This window comes from Azolla caroliniana, unplaced genomic scaffold, assembly GCF_043228905.1.
Source record: "Azolla caroliniana isolate FFs.n. ecotype wild unplaced genomic scaffold, voAzoCaro1.0.p SCAF_18, whole genome shotgun sequence".
Lineage (NCBI taxonomy): Eukaryota > Viridiplantae > Streptophyta > Polypodiopsida > Salviniales > Salviniaceae > Azolla > Azolla caroliniana.
In genome coordinates this window covers 9,259,311-9,285,752 of record NW_028230453.1, presented here as the reverse complement: position 1 = coordinate 9,285,752, position 26,442 = coordinate 9,259,311, and the positions used below count along the sequence as shown (strand labels likewise).

General features: G+C 38.6%; 2 protein-coding genes across 4 annotated transcripts; one reads left to right on the top strand and one right to left on the bottom strand.

Annotated features, from left to right (window-relative positions):
• The first annotated feature begins 8,567 nt into the window (after positions 1 to 8,567).
• On the top strand, positions 8,568 to 19,637 carry LOC147852363 (uncharacterized). 3 transcript variants are annotated; one of them, XM_087334222.1, is made up of 14 exons: positions 8,568 to 9,229; positions 13,578 to 13,611; positions 13,773 to 13,795; positions 13,870 to 13,950; positions 14,060 to 14,207; positions 14,465 to 14,533; positions 16,062 to 16,169; positions 17,452 to 17,671; positions 17,754 to 17,809; positions 17,895 to 17,993; positions 18,154 to 18,240; positions 18,332 to 18,409; positions 18,610 to 18,695; positions 19,281 to 19,637. In XM_087334222.1, exons 1-14 carry the CDS (start codon positions 8,574 to 8,576, stop codon positions 19,483 to 19,485), a joined length of 1,950 nt encoding a protein of 649 aa, XP_087190348.1. In that variant the 5' UTR covers positions 8,568 to 8,573; the 3' UTR covers positions 19,486 to 19,637. The 3 variants fall into 3 exon arrangements, with proteins under 3 accessions (XP_087190348.1, XP_087190349.1, XP_087190350.1); XM_087334223.1 differs by lacking the exon at positions 14,465 to 14,533; XM_087334224.1 differs by lacking the exon at positions 13,578 to 13,611 and having other exon boundaries at positions 9,064 to 9,229.
• Positions 19,638 to 21,637: 2,000 nt separating this feature from the next.
• Positions 21,638 to 25,376, bottom strand: LOC147852362 (zinc finger (CCCH-type) family protein / D111/G-patch domain-containing protein). Its single transcript, XM_087334209.1, has 4 exons — positions 25,201 to 25,376; positions 24,388 to 24,747; positions 22,876 to 22,936; positions 21,638 to 22,791 (listed from the first exon to the last, which is right to left on the bottom strand). Exons 1-4 carry the CDS (start codon positions 25,339 to 25,341, stop codon positions 21,725 to 21,727), a joined length of 1,629 nt encoding a protein of 542 aa, XP_087190335.1. The 5' UTR covers positions 25,342 to 25,376; the 3' UTR covers positions 21,638 to 21,724.
• Positions 25,377 to 26,442: the final 1,066 nt, after the last annotated feature.

Here is a 26,442-nt window from a genome sequence, read left to right as displayed (position 1 = left end):
CTATATGTTGATGATTTGGTCATCATCGGCGCCAACCTAGGTGAAATCGACTATGTGAAGCTCCAGCTTGTGGCATCGCTCCAGCTTGCGGATCTTCATTACTTCCTCGGGATCGAAGTGATCCATACCCTTGAAGGCATATTGATCAGCCAACACCATTATGTGCTGAGTATGCTCTTCAAATTCGGGATGGCCGACTGTAAGTCTGTCTCGACTCCTCTAGATAGAACTGTCAAGCTTCGCCCCAATTCCGGAAAGGTATGTGACCCAACGAGGTTCTGACAAATTGTTGGAAGCCTTATCTACTTAACAATCACCCAACCCGATCTCAGTTATCCGGTCGGGGTGATCAATCAGTTCATGGCGCGACCTACCGAGGAGCACCTTCAATGTGCGCAACGCGTACTGCAGTACATAAGCGGCACTAAGGACCTGGGACTGCTATATCAGATCGGTACAACCTCGCAGTTGGCCGGCTACACCGATGCTGATTGGGTTGGCAACGCTGCCGATCGCTGATCCACGTCCGGATATGCGTTCTCTCTTGGGAGTGCTGTGATAGCGTGGAGCCGTAAGAAGCAGCCGACAGTTGCATTGTCGAGCACCGAAGTTGAGTACCGAGGAGCGGTGGTCGCGACATGCGAAGCCATATGGTTGAAGCGGCTACTTAAGGACCTGCAAGAGGAGGTGTCTGATCTGACGACGATCTACTGTGACAACCTCAGCAGCATCCAACTCGCGAAGAACCCCGTTTTCCACGCACGGACTAAGCACATTGAGGTGCAATACCATTTCGTCCATGAGCGTGTTCTCTCCGGTGAAGTCGAACTTCAGTATGTTCCCACGGATCGGCAGACCGCCGACATCTTCACCAAGCCTCTTGGACTGGACAAGTTGCGGCAATTCTCGGGTGCGCTTGGGTTGCGTCACCTCGACTTGCCGAACTTGAGGGGGAGAGAAGACCACGACCGCGACGGAAGGGGGAGAGAAGACCGCGACGCCGAGTTGGATGATGAATTCGATTTCGGATCAGTTGCAGAAGCCGAGGGCAGATCCGCGGAAGAGTCCAAAAGCGGACATAAGGGGAGCAGCCGAAAGAAAGAACCGAAGCCAACCAAGCATGGGGGAGATGACGCCATCAAGGGCGAGTAGACCGAAGACGGGTTGGAGGCAACCAACTCGGACGAGAGCGAAAACCGATCGGAGGTAGCCGAGTCGGTTCAGATGTTTGATTTGGATACATTGGATCAACTGAGGGCCAAGCGGAAAAGAAGGCAGCAGGAGAAGTGCCAACACTGCGACAACAAGGGAGCTGTGAAGGGCCGTCAGAGTAGACAAGCTGACCGGAAGGGTCGAAGCGCGCGGAGTCGAACAGGCCGAGGAGCGTGAGCGAGGTGTGGAGCCAGGTGATCCGGAAGATCCAGAAGAGCCTCAAGTTGAGCTTGAGGGGGAGTGTTGAGAGACAAGCTCAACATCGTCCGGATCGGCTGAGCAAGCCGAGGATCGGATCGGTTGGGACCGATCGGTTAGGCCAGATCGGTTGGAAACCGGTACGCAGACCGGTGCGTAGGAAGGGCGGAGCAGTGTAGAAACCGGGAGGCCATCGGAAAGATATTCCGCAAGGAATATATTTGGGAGTTAGTGTAGGGGCTCCTTAATGAGCATTGAAGTACTGCTAGTACTTCTGTCAGTCCGGAAAGGACTTGTATAAAAGTGTTCATTGAACACACACGATGTACAGATTGAGTATCATTTTTGAATTAAGCTTTCCATTAAACCTGCATTTTCTGTTGTTCGGTTTCCTATATTGCTTCCACACGCCATTCTTTTCATTTACAAACAAGATACACTAAAATGTACAAACAGAATGCAAAGTGCACAGAGACACATTGAGTTTTACGTGGAAACCCTAAACAGGGAAAACCACGGGAATAGAGATTTCACTATACAAGAGAATACAGATCTTCTTTGATGATCTCAAAGGACAACCCGCTCAGGGTTTTTGGTAGGTTCGCAAACTCTTCCGCCGCTCTCTCTCACGCTCTCTCTACACTCTAAAACACACAAGATCTTCGTTATATTCTACTCTATTGTTCTGTTGTTCTACTCTATTATATCTTCTGTTAGATACTCTCCATGTTTGCCCTAACTGTATTTATACTTGTACACAGTATGGGCTATTTACAAGTGTAGCCTCTACTACTTTTATTCCTATTATTATACTAATAAAAATAGCAGTTAATCAGTTGATTGGTCGACTAGTGAACTCCTGTGTCGACTGTCCAGTCGGCTCGACTAATCAGTCTTGTCTTCGACTTGGATTATTTGTTGTTGACTCTTCATGTTGACACTCTCTCAATCGACTCACCCATTCAACTCTTCATGACATCAACTGTCGGCTCTCAGCTCGACTAGTCAGCTACTCCTTGCCTTCGACTATCGGCTCTCGGTCCAACCAATCGACTACTCCTTGTCTTCAACTATTGGCTCTCAGCCCGACCAATCGGCTACTACTTGTCTTCGATTGTCGGTTCTCGGTCCGACCAGTCGACTATTCCCATAGGAGGGACATATTCCTAATAAAATCCCCCTTCACTCCTATGGATGGAGTTGGTCATTCGTTGACAGACTCTGAGTCTGTTCATCGGTAGGTTCTTTGTCAGCATGTCGGATCCATTGCTGTTGGTATGGATCTGTTATGGAAGTTTGTCCCTAATGATGGGGGAGACGGTTGAAAAGTTGAAATCGTCCTAGAGGCCGAATGGTCGAATATATATATATATATATATATATATATATATATATATATATATATATATATATATATATATATATAGTAGTTAGGGGATATATGTAAGTATCACCTACACGCGAAAGTAGAATAGTGTGGACAATGAGAGAAGAACAACATGTGGGCGCGAGAGAAGAAGAGAGAACAGAGAGCATGAAGCACAATACAAAGAGAGAGTGAGAGTGAAACAGAGAAGAACAGAGAAAGATAATGAAGCAAGGAAGAATAGAGAAAGAGAGGGAGACAAAGGGAAAACGGTAAAGGCAAGAAAGAAAGGGTTGTTTGATGGAAAAGGTTGAAACCCTAATCAAGGTTTCAGACAATGACCTAGTGTACACCATATCCCGAATCAAGTTTAGTCATTCCATACATTGTGTTGTGAGATTCGTACTGTAGTCGTACTCTCATAGTTGAACCTTTTCTTTAGAGAGTTGTAAACTTTGGAATCTGTTTTGGTCTGTACACTCCAATCATAGTGAAATTTTGTTGGCCAAAGTGGCCGTGGTTTTTATCCATGATTTGGGATTTTTCCACGTAAATTGTGTGTAGTCTAATTTATATTTGTGTTCTCGGATATCTGTTGTTTATCTCTGAGTGTAAATCCTATCAAACGAGTATCAGAGCAATAGGTCCTAGATGGAAGGAAGCACATTGAAGTCCACTATCACTTTGTGCGTGAGCGGGTTTTGAGCGGTGAAGTAGAACTTCGGTATGTTCAGACGGATCAACAAATTGCCGATATCTTCACCAAACCGCTCGGATCAGACAAGTTGCAACACTTCACCAAAATGCTTAGTGTTCAGCACCTGTTCAGCATCTCGACGTGCCGCACTTGAGGGGGAGAAAAGGAAAGGGAACGGATGGCATCAGACAAGGAGCCAGAGAGGAAGAAAGAACCAACAAAGGGGGAGACGATAGGAAAAAGGAAGCCGAGCCGACCGAAGGAGTCGGCACATCCAAAAAGGTCGGAACAAGTGATAGCGGCAGCAGAGTCAAGAAGGACAGAGCCGACCGGAAGAAAATGGCCAAGACCTGGACGTGGTCCGGTGTGGTGAAGGGCCTAAAACCAGAAGACGAGTTGGAGAACACCGACTCGAACAAGAGCTGGAACGAATCGAAGGAAACCGATTCGGTTCAAGATTCGGAGAAGCCGGATCAACTAAAGGCCAAGCGGACACGAACGCAACGGAAGTCGACGCCAACACGAAGGAACCGACGGGTCAACAAGCACCGGAGTCGCAATAGGGAGGGAGCTGAAATGGGCATGTTGAGAAGACAAGCCGACCGAGGAGGTCGAGGTGCGCAGAACCAGAAGGGTCGCGGCAAACAAGAGCGGACCGGACGAGGAAAGCGAGCGAGGCGGAGCAACGCCAGAAGGAGTTGGGTAGAAGAACCGGTTGCCGCAGACACTAACACCACGATCCGATTGGCTGAATAAGCTTGAGCCGGATCAACATCTGGAAGGATGAGCCGGATCGATATCCGGAAACATCCGGCCGGATCGGGGAGCCAGATCGGAGAGCCGGATTTGAGTGGGAACTGGAAGCCTAGTAGTAGCCTAGACTACTAGGTAATCATTGTCTGGTAGTTAGTGTGAGTCGCACGTGTGAGCATTGAAGTACCTATCAATACTTCTGTCAGTCCTTTATGGACTTGTATAAATAGTGTTGTTTAGCATGTTGTATGTACAAAGTTTTAGAGTTAATTTTTGAATATAGTTTTATGTTCTGCTCTCTCTGTCTCCTTTGTGCTTTTAAGTTAAGCTTTTCCATTAAACCTTCATCTCATTTTCTGTTGCTATCCGGCTGAGCCGGTTTTGTCTGACGCTTCCGCACATTAACATTCACACAAACATACAACGGAAGACAATGACAACATAGCCCCCCTACCGCTGCAACACGAAAGACCGAAAGGCCAACATCCGAACCCGCCATCAGAGGTGCGTCAAGAACTCGCCGAAACCCCGATAGAAGTAACACCACAAGAGGAGCCCCACAACAGCCATCCCCTGGTCAGCCATGAGGAAGGAGGCCCGGAACCAGAGCAAACGACAAAAGCCGAAATAGAGTTGGCATAGACATCCGAAACAACGGCCACAACAAAGCCAACCGGCCTCCCCGAACTTGCAACGCTAGAGCTGACAAAGCAGATCACGACACCCCCCGAGACACCCATTATGGTCCCCACAGACACGGCCTGAGCGGAGCCAAGCATCCTGCACATTTTTTATGACGCATAAAATTACCCTATGGGTTTGACCGTGCAGGCACTGTCCCACAGGCGTGCCATGTGTTGGCCGCCTCAGACAACCAAGTGGGAAAGGACGAAATGGGAAAAAGACAAAGGGACTAAGGATTTGGCATCGTGTTATCCTAAGCCAGTAACAAAGGGCATTCCACCTAAAATTCTCGCGTGCATTCTTGGCTAATAAATCAAATTCTGATAGAAAATTTGATTGTGCTTTTGTAGCAATCCATGCATACGCCACCTTACAAATTTCCATTACATCAACTTCTCATCTTTTAAAGTTCTCAACTTGCTTGATCTTTGGCAAGAATATTGCACATTAGAGGATATCTAAGATGGAGAACAATCTTATTTGGAATGTCATTGTGAATTATGAAAAGAAGTATCTTAAGAGATAGAAAAACAAATGTTCAATCTGACAACTAAAGTAGAAAATGCAATTGCATCAATCAGACTTTGCAATGTTTAGTTATATACTAGGGTGTCACGACCCAAGCTTCGAAGATGATGTCAATTTGGAAGAAAAGAAGATAATAACAAACGAGAAGACAATAACAGGACAAGAAGACAATAAATTCTATTACTGAAAACAAAGATTACAAGGTTGCTAAAGACTGGTGTTGAATTGGAATGGTTCAACACTAAGAAGATCTTCCACTTATATAATGTACATAGGATTGTGCACGATCGTCATTTGGCATACATGTTGTGTGCCACTTGGCGTACATCCATGATGCCATTTAGCAGTCATCTATTATGTTTAGTGCCCATAATTATTGTATAATAGTAATATGAAAATATATTAATTAATTAAAATAAGTTGGTGTATTGATTAGAGTGTGAGACCCTTGTTTAAAGGTTACAAGTTCAAATCTTGATATTGACATTTTGTGACATCATCCCCTCCTTTGACGACGAGTTCCATGAGTCGCAATGCATGAACTAGGTTTTGGTTTATGGGGATAGTGACGATGACACTCATGTATAACTTTAGAGGCATTAACGACATTCGTTGCGGGTTCCCATGTTCGATCCTTAGGCGTGTATCCAAGCCAATCTACCAGATAATATAACTTATTTGCGGATGACCTTGGAGTCTAAAATAATTTCTACCTCACATTCTGGTCCTTCCGCAAGTTGAACTCGAGGTGGTGGTGGAATAACCTGATTTGGGATAGAAGTTAATGACAGTCCATGGTTCTAACAATGAAGCATGAAACAATGGATGAAGACGCATATGTGAAGGCAAGTCCAAACAAAATGCAACCTCGTTGACTTGATGAGAGATTACAAATGGACCTAGACGTTGGAAATCCAATTTGTCACATGGTCTAGTAGTTTTCACATTACGACATAATAACCATACCTGATCACCAACTTTAAACTTAGAGTCCTCAAGTGTATAATCTAAGCGATGTTTATCTGCCACCTTCTTGTACTTAGCTTGAGCATGAAGCAAATTATCAGAAAGGTTTGCTTGAACTTCTTTCAATTGTTTTAGATGATCTTTAACAACAGGATTGTTTGAGACTTTTGGTATTCGAGCATCATCCAACGAGGATGATATCTTGTGTTTGCAAAGATGGAGTGAATCCCGTAAAAGAATGGATTGAATTATTGTAAGCAAATTCTGCCATATGTAAGAAATCCACCTAATCATCTTGTTGATAATTGATAAAGCAACAGAGATATTATTCTAATGTTTGATTCGTGCATTCTGTTTGACCATTGGTTTGAGGATGGTAGCTTGAAGATAGTTTACGAGAAATTGTAAGGATCTTAAGTAAGTGTATCCAAAACTCTGCAATAAATTGTGGCCCACGATCACTAATAATTTCATCTGGAAGACCATGATGCTTGAAAAATTCTTGCATAACAAGATTTGTCATTGCCTGACTAGTAAAAGTCTTTCTACATCGAAGAAAGTGTCATTTTTGTAAAGCAATCCACCACTGTAAGAATAACCATTTCGTAAACCTTCCTAACTAATGGGAAAGTAGCTTTACTTTGAAAAAAAAAAAAAAAACCATTTCGTAAAGTGTGAAAGTCTTCAACAACCTTGTAATCTTGGTTTCCGGTAATAGAAATTATTGTCTTCTTGTTTGTTATTATTTTCTTTTCTTCCAAATCGACATCGTCTTCGAAGCTTGGGTCGTGACAGTTCGAACCGGAATGGTTCAACTCTAAGCAAATCTTCCACTTATATAGTGTACATAGGATTGTGTATGATTGCCATTTGGCATACATGCTGTGTGCCACTTGGCGTACATCCATGATGCGATTTGACGGTCATCTATTGTGTTTATGTGCCCATAATTCTTGAATAATAATAATATAAAAATATATTTGTTAATTACAGTAAGTTGGTGTATGGGTTAGATAGTGAAACCCTTGTTTAAAGGTTACAAGTTCAAATCTTGATATTGACATTTTGTGACATAGGGTACATAGGTACGGTCAATGACATATAGTTAAGTGTTTGATAATGACAATTTTACACCTTGCAAGTAAGACAGATTTGCCACGTTAGTAGAAATGTAACCAAATTGCCACTTGTGTTAAGAGGCCAAAAGTTTTGTTAGATACAAGATTTAATACCTAGTGCACAAGATTAAAGGCCTTCTCAATACTACCTACGTAATTAGAAAATATTGAGAGTGTGTTTCACATATTTAATGCCAACTTGCCTAATGAATAATTTGGATTATCTCTGATGCCAACAATGTCAAATCCATCCATGTTTAGTTCCTTATATATCATGCAAAAACAATTTAGTTCATATGAATAGATGAAGAAACCCTTCCATTAAATTTGTATGAGAAACTTTAGTAATTTGTAAGCATAGTATTGACTCTTGAGCTTTCTCTAGTGTTAAGAGTGGCAGGTGCATATCATGAGGTGTAGTAACTTGTATGCCTACAACTACAAACATGTGATGTAAGAAATGAAAAATTAAGGTGCTGAATTCAATAGCACTATTAGGGACCCTTAAATGTAAATGAACTGTAAAGTGACTACATACCCTAAAACCAAATGTCGAAACCCTAAAAAAGAAAGAAGTTGAAGAAGAAGAAAACCAAAAAGACTCCCAAAATGGACCAAGAAGCAAAATGAGCCATGTACTTGCCATGAATGCTAAAAGATTTGAACTCTACAGCTATCAATTCCAAGGAATGATTCTTATCACGAGGCTACTCACATTTAGACAATTTTATTGTACTTTTTATTATTTGAAGTTCTTGATAACTGCTTTTCAGTCGAGCTGTTGCTCTGAGTCGGTCGGGCTCCTGGTGACAGAGTCTGTTAGCTTTTCTGAGAGCACGTTTCTTTTAGTCGAGATTCATGGGACGGTGGAGATCGCACGCGCACGCGCCCGCGCCCTCCGGTGAGCGATTCCCTCACTTCTAAGCCAGTCAACCCTCTTTCATATTATTATTTGGTAGCCTCCATTACTACCCAAGTCAATTCATTGTGAAGAACTAACTCACTCATCTATCATTCATTCATTATATTATGTACATCTCGAGTCTCAACTATGCACCACCAGGTATATTCACTGCTTTCAATCCCCACCTCTTTCTCTGCAGATTCCTTCCCTCCTTCAAGATATGGACTCCTCCAAGAAGATGATGATGATGATGAAGAAAAGGAATCTGATTCACCATCAACCCGCAGCGTAGCTAGTTTAGTGGGAGCTATTGCTGGAGCTATGGTGGTTTCCTTTGGCTTAAATGCTATCCCTGCTGCGGCTGCATCCACCTCTAGGTTAGGGCTAAGAGGTCTTTCTGATCCACAGGTCTGTATCTCCTTCCAGAATCAACCGCAAAGAGGGTGGAGATTTGGCAATAGACCTGTGCATAGGGCACCTCCTGAACTTGGAAGGCTCACTCCTCAGGAGGTTAAGTTTGTGCCCGAAAATTTTGGCTCTCAGAATTGTGAACGTATGGACAAACATATGGCTCTGCGTTTGGGTGAACATACTGGTGGACATCAGGGAGAAATGATTGGAGGAGGAAGTGCTAGTCTGGATTATGAACAAATCATCCAGGAACATGAAAGTGGTCAGATGAAAAGAGGAATGTTTACTAGCGATGCTTGGATGGGGATGATGCGGCTCCAGAGATACAATGAGCTCTTGCAGGGGTTGCAAGAGAAGGAGAAAATTTGCAAGGAATGCACGAGAAATCGGAGGTATGTTCCTCTTGTTGAAAAGATACATGTTGTGATGAGCGTTTGTACATACTGCATATATTTCTTTTGTGAAAGCAAAAAGATCAATGCTTCCTTAAGTAAACAATAATGTATATAACTAGCACAGTATCATCTCCTGAGAAGAACATATAAGAGTGTGCTATTATGTATTTTTCGTACGCATAGATTGTAGGATTGGACCCCGGGTTTTCATGCTATGTACCAATTAGTGGTATTTTTTCGCATGGTGTGTGTACGGGTGTATAATATTTTACACGTGGTTGTGCACAAGTCTGCATGTTTGTTTATATAAGTTTGAGGAACACGACCAAGGAAAGGGAGACAAGAAACAAAATGCGAGAAGAAGATGGTGTAAAAATTAAGGCTTAAGGAAACCTCACTGAAAGGAACATCATAGGAGGCATTTAAGCCTTAGAAGGAAGAGGAGAGGTCTGATGGTAGAGGCTTGATAAATAGGAGATGAAGAAGTAGAAAGAAAAGTTATCGTGACCATCCTAACATACAAGGGAACACGAAATAAGAAGAGCCAAACACGAGGAGTGTGAATCGCCTGAGAAGCCTGTGGATGGGTGAGCATCACCCTGAACTCCAAGATGATGATGACATATTAATCTCTATGGGAGACCAACATGACCCAAATCATAAAGAGCACTCTCCCTGATTGTGTGGATTGGAAATTTTTAAATGGTAGAACAAGAAGAAAGAGTAAATGCTGAAATGAAAAATTAGTGTTATTTCCTCATTTCACCACTTGGATCTTCCATGAGTTTGGTTATGTGGTCTAGTAGATGAGTCAAGAGCATTCTTAATTCATAGGTGATGTCTCTGTAGTTTTTTGATGTGGCTGAGTAAAACATGAACTTGCATTCTTTTTTTTTCCTTTCATTCCATCTAATAGGCCATTTTGATCTCGTAAAAGATGTTAATATATCTTTCTTTCTTTTTCCTCTACATGCACATCTAGATGTTCTTCAACATGCTACGTCTTTCGCAAACCATTTCGAGTATTTCTTGGATCCAGTTAGATGAAGTTCTCTTTTAATGTTTTTCTGTGTAAACGTCCAATTCCCCTTGTGACCTGAGGGAGGTATTTCAAGGTATTTTACCCTCAATATGTGTTTGTAAACTCTTTTAAGGTATCAAACTCAATTTGCTTTCTTCCAATTTCAAGACGCGTTATGGAGTATGGAATTTTGCTCTCCATATAGTTGCTCTGATCTCCCATCTTTGGGTTGTTCTGAAGTAGCATATGTTCTCGAATCCATTGCTTTGTGTTATGCCATCTATAATTATCCTAGTTATACACCTATTCCAAATGGGTAGATTATTTGAGACTGAACCACTTCCTTGCTTTATTCATAGTACACTATTGTCTGCTAACTTTCAGATTTGAAAGTGCTGACCATCATGAATTTGGGGCTAATCACAGCTAGAGGCAGGAGAAGCTGGTGGAATGGTTTCAAGTCATCAATGTCAAAGACAATGTAAGATGTGAGGAATCAGTGGGATGTCCTAATAATGGCAAAGAACAAAATACTGAAAATAGGCTGTGAACCACTTCCTTGCTTTCATCATAGTACACTACTATCTTCTAACTTTCAGATTTGACAGTGCTTACTGATGAGAGATAGAGAAAAGATTGAGAAGAGACAAGGAAGATAAAGGAACGTTATATCATAACATTAGGGGAACAATACAAGCTTCTTAGACTCCAACTAAAAACTCAACTACATAGAACTTTTTTCTTTCAACGACTCTAAATGAAAAATAGACTTCAATTCTTCCTTCCTTCTACCAAGGTTCTTCTCACTTCTTGTAGACCTTCTATTCTTCCTCCCTCCTACCAAGGGTCTTCTCACTTCTTGTAGACCTTCTTCTTCCTCCATTCCTTTTTGGCTAAGAATACCCCCCTATTTATAGGTTTTTGGTTGTGTTATTCTTGCTTTAAAAAAATATACTCAAGTCTATGTGAGGTGCTTTTTTTCTATCACTATTTCTCCAACGTCTTTGGGAGCTCCCTAAACGAAGGTACCCAAGGTTGGCACTTATGTCATTAAGACAACTGGCTGAAAATGGAGACACTCATTGTTGGTATGCTGAAATGCAGCAATGGTTCGAGTCACATGGCATGAGTATAAATGCACTACCCCCGTTCCAATATAGCTTGGACTGTCCCCATCTAAATATGACCAAAGTGGAAAAGAACAAAGTGATTTGAACTGATATTATTAACTTGGAAAATAAGATAACATGGATCAGCCCCAAAATACCACTTGGTACAAAGATGGCCCACTCTAAGACACACTTCTTACATACATTGGAGGATGGATTCGCCATCAGGCCACCTTATATGGACATACATCTATCCTATGCGTTGCGTAGTGTGATAGGGCAGCTGCGAACTTCATCACATCAGCTACAGATTGAGGTAGCCAGATATACACGACTACCTCTAGAAGAGAGAATTTGCCAATTGTGTCATCAAGGAGTAGAATTTGAGGAACACTATGTTTGTCATTGTCCACAAAGAACAATCACAACTTTCTTTAGCCCCATCACTCCTACTAATGCTACAAGTCAATCATGGGACACACAAATGGGCTCAAGACCAGGACATACCAAAGGGGTTACAATTGATCGGGCAATGGCAATTTGCCGTGCACGTAGGCCCCGGCCCCATGGACCACGACCTTGACACCCTTGTCATCGACAGATAAAAGCCATTATCTCCCGCCATCGTAGGTGCTTCCCTTGCTTCGGAGACATTTCCATTTTGGATCGACCTATGCTAGAGATCTTTTGAAGACAAAAGCTACAATATACCTAACTTGAGAATCTCACATGTGCCAAAAACCAGATTTCCTCGTTTCTTTTCTTTTCATCTTATTTACTTTTATATTTACTGTGTAATATTTATTTTATTTTGATTTGTTCTCAAAGACAGGACAACACTTAAGATGTAATCTCTTTTTTGGTCTTATTGGCCATTTTGGCCTCTTAAAAGACGTTAATATATCTTTCTTTCGTTCCTTTGTAATTTGTCATACAAGATATTTTTGGAAAGCTCTCGTTGTCAGTTTATTTTTTATTTTTTTATGAATTTTTTCTTTTGAAATTTGGATATTGAATGAAGAAATTATGAGCTTTTTTCTCCACCTAAAGCTTCATATCCATGCCTTTTTTTTTATTTTATTTTTACTTTTGAAAAACGCCTCTTTATATCCTTTCAAGTTCCTTCCTCCTTTAACACTTGATCCTTTCTCATTGCGCTTTATTCTTAGACATCTTAGCATTCAACGTGTTTGCCACAATCTTTTCTTACGAACCAAAACTGACTTCACACTTACCATCATGAATTTGGGGCTAGTCACACCTAAAGGCAAGAGAAGCTGGTGGAATGGCTTCAAATTATCAATGGACAAAGGCAGTGTAAGATGTGAGGAACCAGTGGGATGTCCTAATAATGTCAAGGAACAAAATACTGAGAATAGGTTGCTCATTCTTTTAGGAAATGTGCTTGAAGTATTGATCGTGTGTTTGGTTTCTTTTTAATTAAGTGAAATTTCAGATTTCTTTCTATTTTCAGTGCAAGCTATCTTGTTTGGAACAATTGCTCTCAGAATCTTATTTAAGTTGTAATCAAATTTCCATAGTTGCTCATTCTTTTAGCAAGTATGCTTGAAGCGTTGGTAGTATGTTTTGTTTCTTTGTGGTTAAGTAAGATATCATTTTTTTTCATTCTCAATGCAAGCCGAAATCAGGACCAATAGGTCTCCCACTGTCAATTGGTGTGCTTTTCTAGAATCACCACTTTGCTTCTATAGAAGGCCAACCTTTCCCTTTGCACTAGCAGCAAGCAGCATAGATTCTCCCCTATGTGCTAGCTTGGGCACTAAGATCCTCTTCTAAAAATACACCCACCTGCATGAAAGTTTGTTGCTTTGTTTGAAATAATTCCTTCTTGGCTATCGTAGTAGGGTTCATAGTATGAGGCTTGATTAAACAGAACCAGTACTTTATTTTTTCATTAGTAATTCAGACCAATGAGTTGGTTGAAGCAGTCAGTCATTTTGGCGACACTCTCCTAGGAGGTGTTCTTGCCACCCTCACAATCAGCACTTCTTTTCCCCATTCTCTGTGATTTCATTTGTGTAGATTCTTGAATACTATTGTATGTAAATAGCTCTCTTGTTTTCCACATTGTTTGCATCATTTATACTTGTTACATGTACATGTCATGATCATAGTTTCCTATTTTTTCTTGCTTAATGTTTAATTTAATGATAGTGGAAGTGGGTGATATTCCTGATTGTTTTTGTTAATTCAGGTTGTTGGAGCAAGTATGGCAAACCGTATCTAATGTAGGTGACTGATTTTTCATGTGTAAATTTGTTTCAATTTGATTAAGTACATTATTGAGAACTATAAATTAATTTTGCCTTTGAGATGTACTTCTATTTCTATTTGGTTTCATGCATATACACAGCTATTCTTAGGATACCATACTTTCCGAGCATTGCAGGAATATTTCGATCAATATGGAAGGTGCTTTTACATATAGAAGGATGGGCATAAAGACGATCTTTATTTTGGCTAAGGTGCTGATATCTATTAAACAGATTTTCTCAGACAGAATGGGCCGGTGATTTGCTCCAATCTTTAGAAGAGGCAGGTGGTTTGCTGTATTCTAAAACTGAAACGTAAGTGGAAAGTAGTGATAGTGATTCATAGCTTTTGAAGAGGACACACATTTCATATGCATTTTATATGCGCACATTTCTTTGACTTAATAGGAAAAGGTTTGTTTAGGTATAAAGCTGTGAAACAATTGGTTGCTCGGCTTGGGGATCGATATAGCTCATTTCTTACTCCTGAAGAGTACAGATTTGCACTTCGTCGGCCCATCCAGTCCGAGCTGAAGTATTTGGTTTATCAATATACTGGAGTTGGAATGGAGGTTCTCCATGGACTCATAGTGCTATTCTTATATTTAAATATTTTTCTCATCATGCCCATATAACAGTGCTTTGTGCCTCTGAGTTTTGTATTTAATTTCATATCAGTATATATCAAAGAAGATAATGGAATGAATAAGTAAATCAATGCAGCTCACAGTTGTGTATGCATATGTTCTCATGCAGCTATTCCCTGCATTATCATTTTAAAGAATCCTGCACTGCTTTAGTTTCTTATAGCTAGGAATTTTTCATGCAGATTGGAAGACGACATCCAAAGGGTGGATTTGAGATTGTTGCTCCTTTTGCTGGCTCTCCTGCTGAAGAGGTTGATTTTTGAATAGTACTAATCACCACCGATATTATCCATAATAGATTTACATCATCTCATAGAAAGAGATTGGATGAAAATGGCAATTGTTTTATTGGTAATGCCTATAATAGTTTGGTATGTATTATTTTATTCGAGTTGCATCAACATGACAACGATGTTTGATGTGGTAGCTACTTGACTGGTTATATTAAGCTGTATAGTTTCCTCGAGTCTATAGACTCCTCTGTACGACATAGCTAGATAACACTGTAGGACTTTGAGAGTACATCTGAATCACTGATGAAAATGAGAGCTATGCTTCCTATTAAAGTTCTTGTAGGTGAGTGGAGGCTAGTTTTTCTTCGCATTTTTCAGCATTAATTAACTTGTTTCGGTCAATATTTGAAGCAGCCCCAGTTTTTCTCTATAGCTAGAAAAGGTAATGAAAAGCTGATTTGAGTCTGGGGTCTAGTCTCAATCAAAATTTCAACAGATAGTTGTGAAACATTTTCATATGTTTCACAAGGTACCCTTTTCTCATGGAATGGTTATAGAACACTATAGTTGTGAATCATTTCAAATGTCACTTTGTAACCTTTTTCTCAAGTGTTCAAATTCTCACCTTCTTGTCCTTTTTAACATGAATTATGAGAACTCTATTTCATCCTAATATACTGTGTTCCAGTTATTGAAATTGGGGCGTTGAACTTGAATTTTGAAAATTCAGACAGTTTCACAGTGTATAAGTCTCTTATAAATACAGCAAAATGCTCCAAACATGTTCATAACTTTTCGAAATCATGTTTTAGATTCCAATATGGAAAATTTAAAATCCTCTTCATTTGTTTGATGAACAATCCTGTTTGGACGGTGGAGAATGAGAGCTGTTGAGTCATTTCTCAACCAAATGACTTATGAAGTCTTGATGAATTTTTTATGTAATGAATGCCCCATTTACATGCCTCATGCTTGCTAGAAGCTTATCTCCTTGCAATTCCTTTGATTTGACCCTACACTTCTTGCATCCCCTTGATTCCCGAATTCCATATGCATGGCACATGCACATTGACAATTCTGGCATGTGATGGCCTTTGCTCTGAAATGCTGCTTAATTAACCCCTTAACATGCCTGCAGTCGATGGGAGTGAGCATCTTTAATAACATTCTGGTTTCTGTGAATGGTAACTAATGGAAGTATAGCTTGTTACTATCTAACATGTTATTAAAACTACATTTTGTTTCATGCTATATATAGATGAATCTCAGAATTTATGGATAAAAAAGATGCCTATAATCATTATTATCCATGTATTTTTATCATGAGATATACAAACAACATAATGATTGGTGGAAGGAATATGCCACATTAGGTAATGATTGGCGTGGTGTTATAGCATGAATTCGTTGGTCCCCTCTCTTTTTCTTCACCATGCTATATTGATGCAAATTGTTGTGCTTTTTATTCATAGGCTAATCCTGTTTGTTTTTCTGAACTGTCTTATTCCTAAATGCACATCGACAATTAAAGTACTTAATTTCACAGGCTGGAATCTTGGGTGGTGAGCGTCTTTTGTCTGTGGATGGTTATCCAGTTGATGAGCTTACTCCTGATGAAGCCGTCACATTGCTTCGAGGTCCAATTGGCTCATTGGTATCTTTCATGTCCTTGCCTTATTGCTTGTATTAGATAATGTGGTTCAGCAGAACAAATGGATTTTTAAAGTTTGTAAATCTCATATGTTTTTTCCAGAAAAACAAACTTTTCTATGGAACTCTTTTATTTGAGGGGGTATTTGTGTAATGCAGTGCAATTGCAAATGTGACAGTTTTTTTGTATAGAAAAGCATGTTTTCATGTCACGTGCATTCATGAAAAGGTTGTGAACTGCAGATGATGTGAAGGAATTCTTTTCATCTAGGCATGTAGTGAGTTTTGTTTGTTGAATTAGTTAACTGGCTGTGCTTAAGTTCTAAGTGTGAAAGTTAGCTTTATCATTCACTAGGCTAGCCTTTGGAATTTAAAAGGGTGTCAATCTAAGGATATAAGCCTTAGAATCTAGCCGGAATACCTGAGAGTTTTCATGAATCTAGTCCAGTCTTCCTCTTAAATTTTCAAGAAAATGAAATAAGGTATCCAAATCTACCTAGCACACTCTCAAAATGCAAGATCAAGCACTTGCAAATGTATATTCAGAACTATTATAAGTAGTCAGGCCAATATTAACGTGAATCCTAGTTAATCCTCACCTAGCCATACTCAAAGATGCCACTAATTACTATTTCCAGTAGGATCGGATTACATTAGTCATTATATCTAAACTCTGACTGCACTGTAATTGTTGAGCACATAAATGCACAACAAAATAGCTATTACTTCTGAACTGAAAGTACGATTATAAGCCCCTGACTATTTCCACTATTGTCAGATTATCTAGTCAAGGTAGTTACAACTACTACGATCTGATTTCTCCTAATTAATTCTGCGTAAAACTAGTTTCAAAATGGTTCAAACAGTTTTTAATTTAATACCATTGCTGGGCTTTTAGAGAGATTTTCTGATAGTATGGGATTGGGACTCAATTGATCGATCTTGGCTTTGTCCCAGGCTGTGATGATGGCTACCTTGATGTTGGAGGTCCATCTGTGAGGTACCAGATGAATAACAGTGTCAATGTGAGGAGGGTAGAGAAATATTGGAGGGATTTTTTCTAAGCAAAAGTTCTATCTGTATTAGATGCTAATAAAACTCAACTCTAGACTCTCTATATGCAAAAAAAGGATTTGTGTAGACATAATCAAGGAAATTCAATATTTGTACACTACCCTTGACCTTGCTGTGTTTCCCTAAAGATAATGTGATGACTTTTTTTACCCATGGCACTATGCTAATAACAGCTGCAGCATATTCATATAACATTTTCTGTTAATTGGCAGGTGGAACTGGAAATTATTGCTCAAAACCCTGAAGCTGTTCCTCAAAAACTCCTTTTGGAAAGAAGGTCACTTCCATTGCCTCCATTAAAATTGCAAATGATGGATGCTGGCAATGGTAAGCTGGTAGCATATATTCGGTTGCATTATTTTACACATGATGGCACCAAAAGGATGGCTTCAGCAATCAGAGAAGGAGAGTCTCTTGGGGTAGATGGCTACAGTAAGGCCTTTGAATATGCTTTCAACAATAATCTGCGCATTTTGGATGCTATTGACTTCCATCACACTAAAATATCTTGCAGTACTTGATCTGAGGAATAATCCAGGGGGTGTATTCGAAGAAGCAGTAGCCATGGCTGTAAGAACTTTCTTCTCAATGAAATTTACATGTTTCTATACTCTCTTTTAATAGATATTGGATGAAGTAATCTGATATATTGCAGGCTCTTTGGTTAGATTGCAAGGGCTGTGATATCACAGAAACAGTACGGAGTAATGCAGCTGATATTGATGATTTTGCATATGTGGCTGGCAGTCTTCCAGTATGTAAAGCTAATGAAATTTACATGCTCATGTTTGATCATTATATATATATGGCATGCGAGCATGAAGATTTTTATATAATCTATAGCTCGTGCTTATCGTAGAAAGTTGTTTCACATAAAGTATGCTCTTGTTAAAATTTAAGAAGTCTATTTGCAGAATACAATCTTTCGGAGACATCCTGGTGTATTAACTCATGCTCCCGTTGTGACCATTTGCAATCGAAATAGTGCGAGTGCAAGCGAAGTAAATGAATCTTAATTCATTTTGTGTGCACTGGTATAGAGTAGTGCCTTTATATATTCAGAAAGTTTATGAAATTAGTTTTCTCTATCAGGTCCTTTTAGGTGCTCTACAAGACAATGGGAGAACAATTGTTCTTGGAGAAAGAACCTTTGGCAAGGGTGTTGTACAAGTGAGTTGCTATGTCTCCATTGAGTGAGGAATTGGTGTTTTGCATCTTAAGCAGTTCAGGAATTGCATTCTATGTGAGAAATTAGGAAAGTACCTATGTGCTTTGCTGAACAAGTCATCATGTCTTGTGTTATATAGGTAGGTGGCTTGCATCTCAATAGCATGTGTTCTGTTACTAATGTTCTATGAGTCTATTGGCAGTACTTCTTTCCCATGGATGATGGAAGTGGATTGAAGTTGACCGTGGCAAAATACTTGACACCGAAGCGATATGATATTTCAAAACAGTATGAAAAACATTTAATTGTTTGATTTTATTCTGTCTCCTAATTTTGTTTCTAGAGTTGTCGTCTTTTTACCCTGTGTGTGTGAGGATAATTTGTCTTTATCAGCAATGATTGAGGGAGTCATGATAGTAGAATGGATAGTGACACTGATGATCCTGGTTTGAATTCTTGGCTTCATGAGCAAGTTATAAATAGAACTGTTTTATTTCGATAATTTTTTTTTGTAGTGCACAACCCTATGGTCAAAGAAATCTACGGACATTTTGCAGCTCAAAAGATCTCTTAGAAAACACTCATTCACATCCTGCTAGAATCCTTTCACATCTTTAGAAATGATGTCATCCTATATCTTTTTTGAAGGGTTCCATCTCTTGTGGTGTAATCCTCTTGTGAATGCAAGCTCCATACCGTTTTTTGTTTGTATAGGTTCTCCTTGCTAGTTTGGCCAACTAGTTTGTATACCGTTTGGCCAACTATTTTTGCATAATATGCCAGTGTCGATTATCATTATGCTTTTTTGTTGTCTCTCTGAAAGCAGCAGCTCGTGCTGAAAAATCATATATTTTGTTACCATTGGTGTTGCAGAGGTGGTTTGTTGCCAGACAAATATTGTGGGGATTATCCTCATGTTGAAGGTGTACGTGATGAATGTATTCAAGAAGCAGTGCATGATCTGATCAATGTAGAGCCAGATCAGGATCTTGGAATGGGTCTTTCGGTTACTTCTCCTATGCCATATCGCTGGTTGCCGCTTGGTGATTCTCATTTTCGGCGACATAGTTCTTACTGATGCTAATTTTTTCTCCAAGGAAACGCTGTATAGAAGCCCTATTTAAAGGCTTCATGTAAAGCAAGTATTATCAATTATGTACGCCTGATGTATATCAAGGATCTGTAATATTGAATGTATTGTTTAAAGATTTTAATATTCTATATTTTTCTCGAATTTGGGTGTTGATGCACATTTAGAGCTATAATATGTGTTAAACTTATAGAAGTGAGAATTTCACTTATTTTGCATTTCCGTATGAAAGATTAGGTTAAAGATACCTGCCAAAAATGCACGATTTTCCATGCACTAGATGCTCATTATTTTTTATATTCCATCATGCTCTACACCTTGCCCTATTTTGCACTATTTATTGTTTATTACTAGCCAAGTCTTTCACATCATTTTATATCAATGAAAAGCTAAAAAAGGCTCAATTTGGTAGATTGATTTACATCTTTATGAGCTTGTGCTCACAATTTTATCCATCAAAGTAGTTGAGGCTCCAAACATTACCATTTCATCTTTTCTTTTATTGGCAAGAAAGATTTTGTCTTGCATACCTCTTTAATGAATTACTGGCAAGTTTGTCGCATATTGTGGATTTCATGTTTCCATTGATGGCAAGCTCCTATATGCAAATATTAACCGTTGCATTGATTTGTCTAGAATTACCAATTCTAATGTGGTGGGATCAATTGGGTCGTTATCAATTTTCAGTGGATGGTTTGAAATAAAATTTAAAAGAACGTATTCCACTCATATATTCTTTCTATGTGTGAATCGCAGAAAACTTAAATAATGTGTTATTTGATCAAGGCCACTAGTTAATAAAGAGAAACGAAATATTTGTGCATTTGTATCATATTTGCATGGTTTTCAACTTGCTTTTTCTTTTCCATCTTAAATTGTTTAATGCTTCTCACTTTTGACTCATTATAACTTGTTCCAATGTAGCTTCCCAATTGCCCTAACTTTGATACAATATCATAACAGGAAATTGTTTGTTGCAATTATATATTAGTTATTAGTGAAGAAGAAGATTAATACTGTCATAACTACCTAGTGATTTGTTTAGGAAATAAGAATTCAGCTAATTAGAGGTCAACAATGAATATTGCGCACTACAACCTCAAACAATTTAAGGACAACATTCATGTTTCAACCTCCTAGAGGACATTTAGAACAAATTGATTACTTCCACAAAGGAGGAATTTGTCATAAAGTTTGATGTTTTTATCTTCAAGGCATCCTATATTCTACATATATGTTTGGCAATAAAAGTTACCTGATTCCCAAGGATCCATAATACTTTGCCAAATCAAACCCCAAACAGTTTTACGTGAAGGCTATATTTAGTATCTACTTTTGAGCATATTGTATAGCTTCCTGCAATTTCTATCTAAATATCCACTGAACTCAAATACTTGTTTCCATACATTGTAAATGGGGAATTCATAGTGTTCAAACACTAAGCTGCCCATTTGAAGAAAGAGCCATGACGGTGTTGAGAATTAAAATATCTCACAAGGCACAGGTTCTAACCAAGAATAAAATGCATTGACTGGAGTATAATCTTTTCCGTAGCAACTCAATAATTTGTCATCAAGGAATTTTGTGTATACACAAGCAATCAGCAAGTCATTCATTATTCTTTTTACACATTAAAAAACATTTCAATCTCTAACTAAATACACAAAATCAAACAAATGCCAAAGTTCCACAACTTTACTATTAAGGATGAAAAACCATATCTCATCCCACAACAAACAAGAATTCTTCACTTCGGCAAGGCATAAATACACATAGATTTCTTGTGCATAAATGGAGCATGTGCATAAGGATATTTTAACCATTTCACTTTTCCTCTTTAATTTATGCAGGTTTTAATTTCAACTATGTTTTCCCCAATATTAACATCGTGGGAAAACTAGCTTGTGCTCCCCAATCATTTATATCGTATAAATGAATGTCCACTTTTTACTGCAATAAAATGCTCTGCTTTGCAATTTGCTGAGTGCTGATTGTTCACCAATAGGAAACGTTATGCGTAAACATTTAAATCATTCATCACTTTGTGTGGGTAATTAAGGTAAATGTCAGCAATTAGGACATGATGCATGTGCACATGAATATAATTTATACGCAAATTAAGCAAGCCTAGAAAACCGTCTCTTAAGCTTTCAATTGCATTAGCTATTCTAGAAATGACATTTCTTAAACAAATTACAAGGGTTGTAAAAGAGATGAATATAAATGATCAAAACTTAAGCCACTTTTTCTCTTTCTCCTCACTATGCAAAGCAAAGCTCGCAGATGCATGGTTGGCCTCAGCAGCTCGAAGATCTCTTCGAGCTTCATCCAATTTCCTAGATACAGCATCATAGACAGCTTTATCTTTGCGGTTGCGCAACGCCATCTCTTCGAGTTTTTCAACTCTATTTTTAAGCTCCGCAACCCCATCCGCTTGAGCCATAAGCGATCTCCTAGTATCTTTGTGTTGTGTTTTCACCTTTCCCTGTCTCCAGTTACTACCTGCCTTTTCCCCATTTAAACTTACGCCCAATGAATCTTCCTCCCCTTTTTGTGTTGAGAGTTGGTTATTAATAAATCCAAACACATCGAGCGAACTTTCTTCCTCGGACCCTAATCTGGCTAGACGAGCAGCTTCGGCAAACTTCTTATCACGCTTGCGTTTCCCGCCTCTACTACTCTTTTTCTTCATCTTTTTACCTTCCATTTGATTGCTTTCTTCTTTCCCAATGAAATCCAACGATTGACCTTTCGGCAGAACCCGTGCCTGAATAGGTACAACAATTCCTTGTCCACTTCTACCAAGACCCATACCTTCTCTATAACCCATACTGAGCATAATTTTAGATGCCATACCACGTGTATGCTTCTCCCATTTGGCAAAAACTTGAGTGTTATTATCCATTGGGGAGTTGACTTTCATCAAATCTTTGCTTCCTAACCCCGAAAAGTCACCAATATCATCATATTCTTCAGCTTCTTGGGTGTCTTCTTCGTCTTCATCATCTTGGTCTTCGTCTTCATTATCATCACTGGTGCTTGAGCTTTCTAAATCACTTACTTGTGCATACTCTGAAGAGCACAAATTCTCAATTCCAACTTCGAGGCAGCTTCCATCATCCACGAATACAGCTTTACCACGACCGAGATCATTGTTCCAAGATTCAATTTCTGCAGATCTCCATATTCCTTCCCCATTGGAAGAATGGGATGCCAGGACCACAGAACCTATACATGGTGCCTTCAATATCTGGAATTTGAATGGCTTTAGTGCATCTAATGGCACCACATAACCTGCCAGAAGTTCTCATTTCTTTTAAAAAACATGATGAATCTTCTTCTTCAAGTGACATTATCAACCTTCTCAACATCACCCACCATGGGACATGCGGCAATTCTCGCCGAATCGGCACCGATGCTCCGCATAGAACTTACAAATCTGTGTTTCATAAGGTTCATGTTACTCATTAACAGAAAAAACTTTTTAAACCACTGTTCATTCATGATACAAATTCATAATCTTTCACATTGCATGAAAAGAATCGGTTGTTTAGAATTTAAGATGGTTCACAAAACACAGAATAGAAATAGAGACAATTTTATATTTAGAGAGAGATATGCTGTAAAGGACTGAAATAGTTGAAAATGACAGTGGTGTCATAGAGAAAAGATAAGTGAGGATTTATAGATCATGACACGCCCTGCTGACATGGCAGAGAGAGGTGGTTAGCAAAACAGTAAGTTCATAATTAACTTCAACAAATCTACAGCTGATAAGTTTATGTTAACAAAAAATTTTAAACCAACCTTGACCATTGATAAATGCGACACAAATTGCACGATCTTCACAAATACAAAAAAGCTACCTTCAAATCATTAAAGGACCCCAGTTCATGACAAAGGCCGATGGTTATAGTTTCTACAGAAGTGGACAATAGTCTAATGTATAGCTAAAGGAAATGCATTAGCAAGGTCACAAGTTCAAATACTACTTGGCACTTTCTGAGTTTCGAAAAGGGCTTGATCTAGTGTTTTGATCTTCACATATGGTTTCTTTCAGAGCCTTCCAAGAGTCACGACTCAGTACACTATCTACTACAACCTAATTTATTTGATAACTTGAAGAGTAATGAAAATCAGATGATCTTCATACGACAGCGTTTATTTTATGTGCCTCTACAATGCCACTCTATTTTAAATATGTAACAATATGGTCATTTTGGCTAAACTGAAAAGCAAAATTGCTTCTTGATGAAGCATTTTTTTCTTTCGAAGCAAAAGAGAAAAACTTGTTATAAATGCTTCAGAAAATCTGGACATGCATACATATGCCTTAGCCAATGTATATACAAGCCTCTATATCTCCTGTATTGATATAGAGTCCTATCTGTTCATTTTATCTTGAGAGAGAGATCCAGTGAGCCAAAGAGTGAGTTTTCTCCTTATTTTACAGAGAATTATTTCCTCAATTTGGACACAGTGAAATCCTTCTACAATTTGCCTGTCCCTTCTTCTTCATTCTTTTCCCTATTTCAGTTTGTGTTTCAATTCTTCTTTAATTTCCGGTCTTCTTCAACACTTTCTGTTGGGTTTCTAATTCCACAATATCCAAACAAATCTGGGGTAGCTTTTGGACTAATAGGTTTGGATTAACTTTCAAAATTTCATCGTGATAAGAATAGATCGTTGCAATTATTGATCTTCAACGAAGAATTCCTAGTAAGTGTGAGTCATCAACTCAATTCACTATGTTCCTGTCCGAGTGGAATTTGGCAAAATAATTTCAACCATGAATCAAGATAATAACTTCAAAATTCGATGTAATCAATGGGAAAAACATTGATGAAACTTGTGTAAAAACCATAAGTCAAATGGGGATGACAAGAGTACCTGCATCTTCTCTGTTGTTGGAGTTAAAAAAGAAATCCTTGCCAGTCCCTTATTTTCCAAACCAATAACGTGACCATTATACCATCGTCCATCAGAATACCTAAAGCGACATTTGGATCCAACCATAAAATTTGAATCAATTGCCAAAGCTTCGGATGGAGAGGATTTCAAATCTTCCCTGTTTTCAATGGTTTCAGTTATTTCCAACCCCAAAACCTCACTGGTTCCTTTTGCGTTTTTGGCACTCTCGCTAGCTCTTGCATTCAAAACATCATCTATTTCGTGTAGAAGTCGGTTACGTTTCAACTGTAGAAGGCTTTCTTCAGCACTCTTTAATGCAGTAGAAAGTTCATGATGTACCTTAACAATGAAAAAGAAATACAAAACGACCAGGAGCATCCTCAATACAAAGGATTAAGGTATAATGAACAAATTAACTATGATATGTTATCGTTATTCTAGAATATTTGCACAAATTGACTATAAACGTCTCCTAATTTGACCCAATTCTGATTTATTTATTTTTTCAAAAACATGAGCATTATTCTCAGCCCAAACATCCGATCATTTAAGCTAAGAAAAATGGCTTTCTTCTCGCCCACAGATCTAGATGATTTTAATGGAAATTTCACTCAGATAATCAGATACAGCTAAAGAGAGACAAAAAAAACCTTATCACATCTAAAGAGTTTACCGTTTGAAAAGTGACGGAAACAGGGGGCGCAAAAAGAAGAAGAGAGAGCAACAAAAACAAATAAGAAAAACGTGGAGAGAGAGAGAGAGAGAGAGAGAGAGAGAGAGAGAGAGAGAGACCTCTAAAAGTTCCTCGTTCTGTGGATCACAAGCTAACGCCTCTTCGAGCGCACAGAGAGACAGCTTGTGTTCTTGGAGATGATCTTCAAGCTGTTGTTCGATGGTTTCATGGGTCAAGTCTTCATCCTCTGCATCACCCATACCTGTTCTCGTATATGTATGTATGTATGTATGTATGTGCTTCACTTGATGATTTGATTCACAACCTATATATACACATACCAACCCTCCTGCTCCTCTTTAATTTAACCATGGTTAATGACAGACTTAGTTAGTTGCATACATAGATTGACATATTCGCATTCGTGGGATTTTCCATTCGAATGCAAACGAATACGCATACATTCGTGTGGTCAAGTATTCGTTTTTAAAAAAAAGGAAAAAAAAGGAGGTGAACTCCCTCCTTTTAGTTTCTTAGGAAAAAAAGGGGGACTTGACAATAAAAAGGGGATAATAAAATAGAGAGTTGAGAGAGACTCGACAGTAATAAATTTTCAGTGGAGATCTTGATTCTTTACCAAATAAATAAATAAAATAAAAGAAAGGTTCATTAATTCTTCACCTTTTCTTTTCCCAAAATTTATGGATATTTTTACATGACATTAAAATTGAGACTTCACATTAATCATGTTTTCATAGTAAATAAAAAAATATTCGTTTTTTTAAAATAAAAAAATCAATTATTTAAATAAAATAAAGGTTCATAAACTCTCCTCTTTTTTTATTTGACACTAGAAATGAGAGTTTATACTAATCATATTTTTATAAATTATTAATGAATAATTGTTCTTTTTTTTAGTGAATTAAATTGATTTATTTTTAAATTAATTAATTAATTAATTGTTTGTATATTTATTTTACAAAACGAATGGTTTTTAAATATTCTTAGGGCCATTTTGTATTCTCGAATATTGAGAATATCACGCATGGAGAATATGGCGAATATCACGCATGTGTCAATCTATGGTTGCATAACATAAATGATAAGCTATACATGGTTATAAATTATAATCACTATGAGAGAAGTTGACTCTCCCTCTCATCACCCTTCTGTCGCTACCTCATCGACCACCTTTGAGCATGGCAAACTGCTTATATGCATTAGATATAGTTGCTCGAAGCATGGTTGGATTATAAACCCATCCATACCATCATTTCATTACTTGGAGGTGGTCATGTGTCTATAAAATATATGTGGTTCCATTGATGCATAGGTTGATCTAGGAGGAACCAATGTATCCA

Coding starts and splice junctions, on each gene's coding strand:
- LOC147852363 (XM_087334222.1), top strand. CDS start 8,574: ATGCACCACCAGGTATATTCACTGCTTTCAATCCCCACCTCTTTCTCT. Junction 13,951..14,059: donor CTGTATTCTAAAACTGAAAC/GTAAGTGGAAAG, acceptor AGGTTTGTTTAG/GTATAAAGCTGTGAAACAAT. Junction 18,241..18,331: donor ATAGTGCGAGTGCAAGCGAA/GTAAATGAATCT, acceptor TTTCTCTATCAG/GTCCTTTTAGGTGCTCTACA.
- LOC147852362 (XM_087334209.1), bottom strand. CDS start 25,341: ATGGGTGATGCAGAGGATGAAGACTTGACCCATGAAACCATCGAACAA. Junction 22,937..24,387: donor CAACAACAGAGAAGATGCAG/GTACTCTTGTCA, acceptor TATGAAACACAG/ATTTGTAAGTTCTATGCGGA. Junction 22,792..22,875: donor GAATTGCCGCATGTCCCATG/GTGGGTGATGTT, acceptor AACTTCTGGCAG/GTTATGTGGTGCCATTAGAT.